Here is a 7,485-nt window from a genome sequence, read left to right as displayed (position 1 = left end):
TATAAAATATTATAATAATATGTATTTGTTATATTATTAGCAAATACATTTTTAAAAAACACTTTGAAAAAGCTATTAATCAGCTGAAGAGATTTATTGCAATACAGGGATTATGAAAGTCTGCATGTTATGTGTTGCACAACTGAAGCTGTTATATCATTGTTTTAGTGCTGCAGAGTGTCCGAGTGGCCTCTGAAGGTAGTAAATAACTCAGGTCTTTCAAGGACGGTCTATTTAAAGTATGCCAAGGAGAGCTGCAGGGCAAGTTGAGAAGATGCTGAATGTACAAAGCCAGAGCTCGGTGAAACAGGGAAGAAGATCAGGTCATCTTGATGCCACAACACGTTAGGAGTCATGGGCAGACTGGGTCTGTCCTCACATGGACTGTTTCACACGTAAGACTAGACTAGGAAACTCAAGGCCTTCTCTGGAGATAGACATCAGCAATTTAGCTGGCGTTGAGTCAAGAGGACATTACATCTCCTCATATAATCCTGACAGATTACCGACACTGATAATGCTGCCTGTCTGGAATGTAGACTGGCCACTAATGTTTCAACTTCCTTTTGAAATACTTTGCTACCAAAACCAAATCATTGTTTAAAGTCCACTTTACTGGGTGAAAGTTCAAGCTTTCATGATGCTTTGAATAAGCATTGAAAATCTGAAAGCATTTTGGATAATCAGTGCTGAACAACTGTCCATGAAGGGCAAAGTATTTCTGCGCTTATTCTCTAACAACTGATGATCTTCTGCCGGAGGAAGCAGGTCCACAAGAGAAAACCCCCGAAACCATCTCAGTTATAACCAGAACGATTTGATCAAGTGAAAATCTTAGTGGGAATCTCTTTGGAACTTCTGCTTCCCAGTCTTTGCAACATGAACATGGATAGTGGACACGGTCTAGAATCTACATGACCAGAGCAAGAAGACTTCCAGTTTGAGTCCCAGAGTTTGCATGCTGACTCTGCCTCATGTTTCTTCCTGCATTTAGAAAACATTCCTTTGTGACTACCTGGCTGTAGGATTGGTTGTTTTTCCTCATCTGTCTCAGTACTGGCCCAACTGGAAATAAATAAATCAATTAAAGATCTATATTTTTCAAGCACTTCACAGTTTAATGTTGAAAAAGCCTAAATGTGTTACAGAAGGCCAATTTCTCCTGCTGTCAATCACAAAATCAAAACGATGTCCAAGAAAATATTGTGTTGATGTCTGAGATTGAAATAAGTAATTTAAATATCTAAATAATAGTTTTTAAAGTGTGATTTGTTTGATCCAGAAACAGGGATTTTCTCCCAGCGTTCGCCGACAGCAGCAGATGTCCTGCAGGGTGAAGACTCTCATCTTCCTCTTCTGCCGCACTTACACAACCAAGACTGATGATGAAATTCAAATGGACAGTATGTTTTTGGAGCATACTGATGTGATGAGGCAAAGATTAAAAAGGTGGAAGAAGATAGGTTTAGTCAGCTGGCTCAGAGAAGAGATTTATTTATATGAAAACAGAGATTTCTGGCAGCTTGCCCCGTCACTCCCAGAAAGCGTAGTGTGGAGCCAGAACATAATTTATTAGCTGATGTTATTCATTGTATCATCTGCCCCCGGCAAGGTATTATAAGATTAATACATGTGACATGACAAAAGATAGAGGCCAAAAATGTAGCACATAATACGTGTAATACATGATATAGTAATTAGATACGATGCCATCAGACAGTCAGCAAAATGTTACTCTATTAAATAACGTGAATGTTTAAAAGACAGAACATGTGGATTGCACAGTGGTGCAGTTGGTAGCACTGTAATCTTGCTCTGGAGTCTGTCTGTCTGTTTATCTCCATTGTCTATGTTATTACTGAGTTATTACTCTTTTTTTCCTGTTGTAATGCAAGATTTTAAACTCAGATGATGTTGTCCTCTGAGAATCTTGGAAGAGAATCTGGTAGCGGTGACTAACTGGTCTTTTATGGGTAGATCGAGTTGGGTGGGTCTCTCAAGCTGAGCCCATTTCAGCTGTGCTAAAACTGAAGCACTAGTGTGAAAGAAACCCCACCAGCTGAAAATGTAACAAATATTGCAGTTTTGGTCCTCAGTCAAACCGAGTCTACTGAACTGTCGGGTGAGAAAACATCCATAGGTGATCAAATACTTATTTCATGCTGCAATTGCAAATTAATTATTAAAAAATCCTGCAGTGTGATGTTTTCTGGAGCTGTGCCTACAATAAAAATGACAGATCTTTCCATTCTTTGTGTTTTGTAAGAGGACAAACTTGAAAAATTGGCGGCGTGTCCAATACTTATTTCCACCACAATATATCCAGATGTTTTTTTCGGTGGCGTATTGGTGATGATTAGGACTTTACTGTGTCACACATGAAAGGAGAAAGTGCACATGTGCCAATTCTGTTTAAAGCAATGATCAAATCTAAAACAGTTTGTAGTGAGCTTGTTGTACGTAGCCCTAGTATCTGGGTGAAAGGTTGATTGGGTGGTGCCAATGTGGCTCACACCACCTATTATCTGTTTGTCAGATCGAGAAAGGCCTTTTACCTTGCCAAGCTGATATAATCGGCACATATTCAAAGTATTGGATCAGAGCAAAGTCCTTACTTACTAGTAGGAAGTCCTTCACCAAAAACAGAATACATGAAACCTCATGAAGTATATCTCTTCATTTAATTTGCTGTTAGATAATTTTCCTACTAAGATAAGACGAGATAATGAAGCATTCCAGTAGTAAGGCAGTGAGATAAGTCAACTATCTGAGTCACGTATGACTGCGTACTATGAAAGCTGATACTTATATGTAATGTCACATAATTTAGCTTTGTAAATGCTTTGTGGAAAAGCTACTTTATGAATGAACTTTACTTTCTTACTGAGTTTGCTCAGTTATAAAAACAGAATCAAAACCAAATTTATGCAAATCAAGAGAACATCAACTACCTGGGCTTCTTTGATTGGTTTTGAACATGACAACTGTGGACTTTCTTGTGAAGATTAAAGGATCCACAACAAAAAAATACAAACATATCACGGAGACAGGCTCGTTTTAATGACAATTTCTTTTTTCTTTTTACTTTGAATGCCTGAAACTTAACTGTAATTCTATGTATTTTTAAAGATCAGTTGTGTGCGATCAAAAATATATACATTTTTTAGAGTTTGGACATTTACCAACACTAACTCCTTTATCCAGGTCCCTCTACATTCCAAGAAGGTGACACCTGTGGTATGAACACATCAGACACATTGAAGTTGCCAAGTCATTTAGTCCAGCAGGTTTTCCTGCCAGTAAAAATGTCTTCTTAGGTGATTAATCTTATTTCGGTCATTTGTTCTCAGGCTGCCTGGTGACAAACTGTTTGCTGTTGATTGGTTGACTAATCCTGGAAGCACACATACTGAATCTTAGAATCATTCAAACTTTTGTTTTACCAGGTAATACAGTGAACACACCTATTAGTATTCGCCTAGTATTTCACCTACTTGCAATTTTTTTGTAGAGCTTACTTAAAGTATTTTTAAAAAATTAAACTTTTGAAGTTGAAATAGACACAGTGCTACATATTGCCACTTTTTCTTGGCTCTGATTGGCTGTGCTCCCAGAATCAAAGATAAGAAAGTCTTTGGATGTTAGCTTCTATCATAGAGTGCCAAGATGGTTTCTGCTGTGAATGGATAATAAGATATTTAATGTTTGTACTTTTAACATAGGCAGTTTTAGGGGTTTGACTATTTTTGGATTTAAGTTATTCAAGGTTGGTTGTTGTGCCAAACTGCCATGAAACCACTGTCCACTGGATGTTTGAGAACACATTTTCATTTACAAGCATGGGCTGGATGAGGGGCCCTTAATAAAAAGTTGTATACGTAAAGTAACGTGTTAAATTTTATCTATTGTGGTGGTTATAGTGACAAAAAATGTTCTGAATCTTTTTTATGTCTCCTCTCCCTTCCCTCTTACTGATATTTTTATGTGCGTATAATAAATGCAACTGTTTATTACATTACTGCGTAGCTCTAGTAGAATCTTTTCATCATCAGGTTTCAATCATAGTGCTCATTCTCAATCAATCTAATTTCCTGAGAACTACATAGACAGCTGCTGATTCTTCTTTCATGCAATAGAAATTCACCTCACAGTGTGTGATTGTGAAATATATCCAGAGTAACTGATTTATGATAAATATTATACACAGAAATAGATCAGTTCAAACACTTCTGTCTCAGAACATAGAACTTGGAGTCCAGAATGTTTGTGAAAACTGCAGATTGAGAATAAGGTTTCTGCTCAACAATTTCTGATGGCTCAGTCAAGTTAGTCTTGCAACTTTTCTGCACATGTTGAGACTCACGTCTGAGCATTTTGGTCATTTTGTCCATTTCTTTATATGGTAATTTTTTTGGTTTATATGTTTCTGAGATAGGTTTCCTGGTTACCCCTTACTTCCCTAAACTGATATAATCACATTTCACTGTAGCTGTGATTATAAATTACATTATTTCAAAGACTTATCAGATCCTGTTGAGTTATGAACAGACACGATAAGTAAACATGAACCAATCCCTCTGTACCCCAGAGCAGTAAAACGTTGTAGTTTCCCATCAGTGTGTGAATGGGTGAATGGCTGGGTGTGAGTTTTTATTGGCTAGGTACACACATGACGCCACCACCATTTTATCTCAGGACCAAAAGAAAGGGACCAATCAAAGTCACCTATAAACTAACTCTAAAATGTTTAAAATCAGCAGTTAACATGTAGTTTGTACTCTGGGAGGAATACAAGGTTCCTGCAGAACACATGCAAATAGCAACATGCAAATTCAGACAGGGAGGATTCAAATCAGCAACTTTCTTGCTGTGTAATTAATTATGATAGAGAATAACTCTGTCTAATGAAATAAAATTGACTTTTAACTCATAAGTTAATAGCTACAAGTTGAACCTGAGGGAAGATCAGGGCTTGGTTAAACTGCAGCACTTTTAGTTTAGCTTGACTTTTTCTTATCTGGTCAACCCTTTTAACATTGAACTGAGCAAATAAAGTTAAAAGAAGAGAAGTGAGATGTCTTTAATAATTTATAACTTACTAAACTGAACACATTTTAATATCCGATAAAGATAAGCATAGGAAATACAAATTAATCTTCCCAGGATGATTTAATTCACTGAGGGGAAATAAGAAGCTGTGCAAACTAACCGCGACCAATGAGAATTAAATAATTGTAGAGTAAACATGATGCAACAGTTTTTTGTGTTTACTTTAGAAAGTGTATTAAATCTAGTATTTACCACCGCGCCTCCCAACTCAACTTTTTCACTTGAGCGTGAAATGGCTCCAAACAGAAGCTCAGCTTTTCAACTGTCTTTGAACATTTTACAAGCATCTTTTCTGGATGGCAGGTCATCAACAAAACACTTTTCCAACAGTAGTTGTACAGCGCATACATAAAAACCACCTGACCAAAGGTGCTGGAACTCCGCTTGGGTTGCTAGGTAACGGCTCAGTGCCCGTTGACTGTGTCTTAACAGTAATGGTGCGTCTAGCATTTCAGCTTCCCAAGCTGCTTTTTGTTTGAAAATTTTGGATATGCTGTTAGGAAAAATCAGAGAATACTGAACCGTCTGTAGCCTGTTTTCTGACTACTACGAAGCTGAACTTGTTAGATTGATATCCTACGTGAGGAGTTGAGTTATTTTAGGGTTTGCTGATGCCTCCGGCCTGGGACGACCGATACAACACCGTTGAAAAGTTTGATTGTACCGATAGCAGCATGTGAAACGACGGCGCTAGGACCCGTAGTCCCCATTCCTTCAGGAAGAGGGTGTTGGCTCCGTCAGCCGGTGGCGGAGGAGGAGGAGGAGAAGGAGGAGGAGAGAGCGGGGAGGGACTGCCGAGGTGCTGCTGCTGAAAGCGGCGTGAGCGATGCGAGTCCGGGGCTGAGGAGGACAGAGAACAGGAGCAGACCCAGCAGAGAGCATCCAGTCCGAGTGTCGCTTTGTTCCGCTGCCTGACAGAAGCCGAACACGGAGAGCCATGTCGGTTTTAGCTCTACAAGAATATGAATTTGAGAGGCAGTTCAACGAGGAGGAAGCCATCCGATGGATGCAGGAGAACTGGTAAGGCTAGCTCCCTCCCTAACGTTAGCGCCTCGTTTTTAATCCCGCCTAACAGTTACTGTCACCGGCGTTGGATCGGGGATTCAGCTCGGTGACCTGCTGCTAAATTTGAACCGTGTAACAGCATCAGCTTTGCTCACTGGGATTAAAGCGGTTATATCATTCATGCTCCCTTGTCAGTGTATAAACGGAAAAGGAAGCAAATAATTACACAGGCCTTCAGAGAATGAGACTAAAAACGGCTGAAAACCGGCTGCTGCTGTCTGGGCATCCTTTTCAGTTGCGATTTGTCCTTGACGTCCTGCCATTTATTCTCCATCATCATCATCATCATCATGGTTTCGTAAAGGTCATCCATCCTCCAGCTGCCTCATCCATTCAGTCACTGGGCCAGGAGTTTATTAAGCCAAGCTTGGCCATATGCTGACACACTCCCCAGTCTGCCTCAGGGCGTCCCGATTCTTACCAAACATCACATTTATAGGCTTTTACTGCGCAGCATCAAAGCAAAAACGATTGTTTACATCGATGTTATTGCAAACCTCATCCCTTTTTGGTCATGTAAATGTTTGTTTAAGAAGGGATGGTTTGTGGGCCACAACCGAGAAAAAGCAAATATAACGGAAGAAAAATAATCTCAAAGCTTTAGGTTCTCAAACTGAGGTGCGTGTACCACCAGTAGTACATGGACTGCCTTTTAGAGGCACTCAGATGAAATGTGGGTGTTATATTATTACTCATATGGTATTGTTAGTTAAAGGTGACCTACAATGCTTAGAGTAGGTCAATAAACATGTTCATTACATTTTTGCACAAAATTATTATTAGATAATGAGATTTCAGTCTGATCAGACATTATGAACTCCTTTCAGAATTAGCAGCTTTATATTCAATAATCTGCTGCTGATCATGGCCCCCCATCACAATGTTTACACGCACAAGAAAATAGCTGCAAACAGATGTGCAATTATACAACCTCTGACCTTCAAACAGACCCAAAAGCAGACGTAGAGCCTCCTGCACAACCAACAAGAATGTAGCAACTTCTGAATGGTAAGTCAACTACAAAACTTTTCATTTCCAGCAGCCATTGTACAACTCATACAGCAGTAAAACCAACTGACCAAATTGTGCTGGAGCTTCTTGGGTTCCTAGGAGAGGGGCTGGCTCGTTGAGGTTGCCAGGTAACGGCGCAGTGCTGCCCAATTGTGACTTAACAATTAGGAGATTTTTAAACGTCTCACTTTCCAGAAACAAAAAAACATTTACCTATTGCAAATGATCGGCTGGGTGTTTGTTTAACCCTTGTGCATGCGAGGACTGAGGCAAACGTACGAGGACTGAGGCAAACGTACG

The 7,485-nt window shown here is 39.5% G+C and overlaps 1 protein-coding gene across 1 annotated transcript in view; it reads left to right on the top strand.

Annotated features, from left to right (window-relative positions):
- Positions 1–5,515: 5,515 nt before the first annotated feature.
- Positions 5,516–7,485, top strand: part of elovl6 (ELOVL fatty acid elongase 6) — an 18,652-nt gene continuing 16,682 nt past the window's right edge. Inside the window, exon 1 of the mRNA XM_008421039.2 lies at positions 5,516–6,129. Within this exon, the coding sequence (XP_008419261.1) occupies positions 6,047–6,129 (83 nt within the window). The 5' untranslated portion in view covers positions 5,516–6,046. The remainder of the gene's footprint in view (positions 6,130–7,485) is intronic.

The sequence above is a fragment of the Poecilia reticulata genome, linkage group LG10 (genome assembly GCF_000633615.1).
Source record: "Poecilia reticulata strain Guanapo linkage group LG10, Guppy_female_1.0+MT, whole genome shotgun sequence".
In the NCBI taxonomy this organism is placed as follows: domain Eukaryota; kingdom Metazoa; phylum Chordata; class Actinopteri; order Cyprinodontiformes; family Poeciliidae; genus Poecilia; species Poecilia reticulata.
The sequence above is the reverse complement of the archived record's forward strand: the minus strand, read 5'-3'. Positions and strand labels throughout refer to the sequence as shown.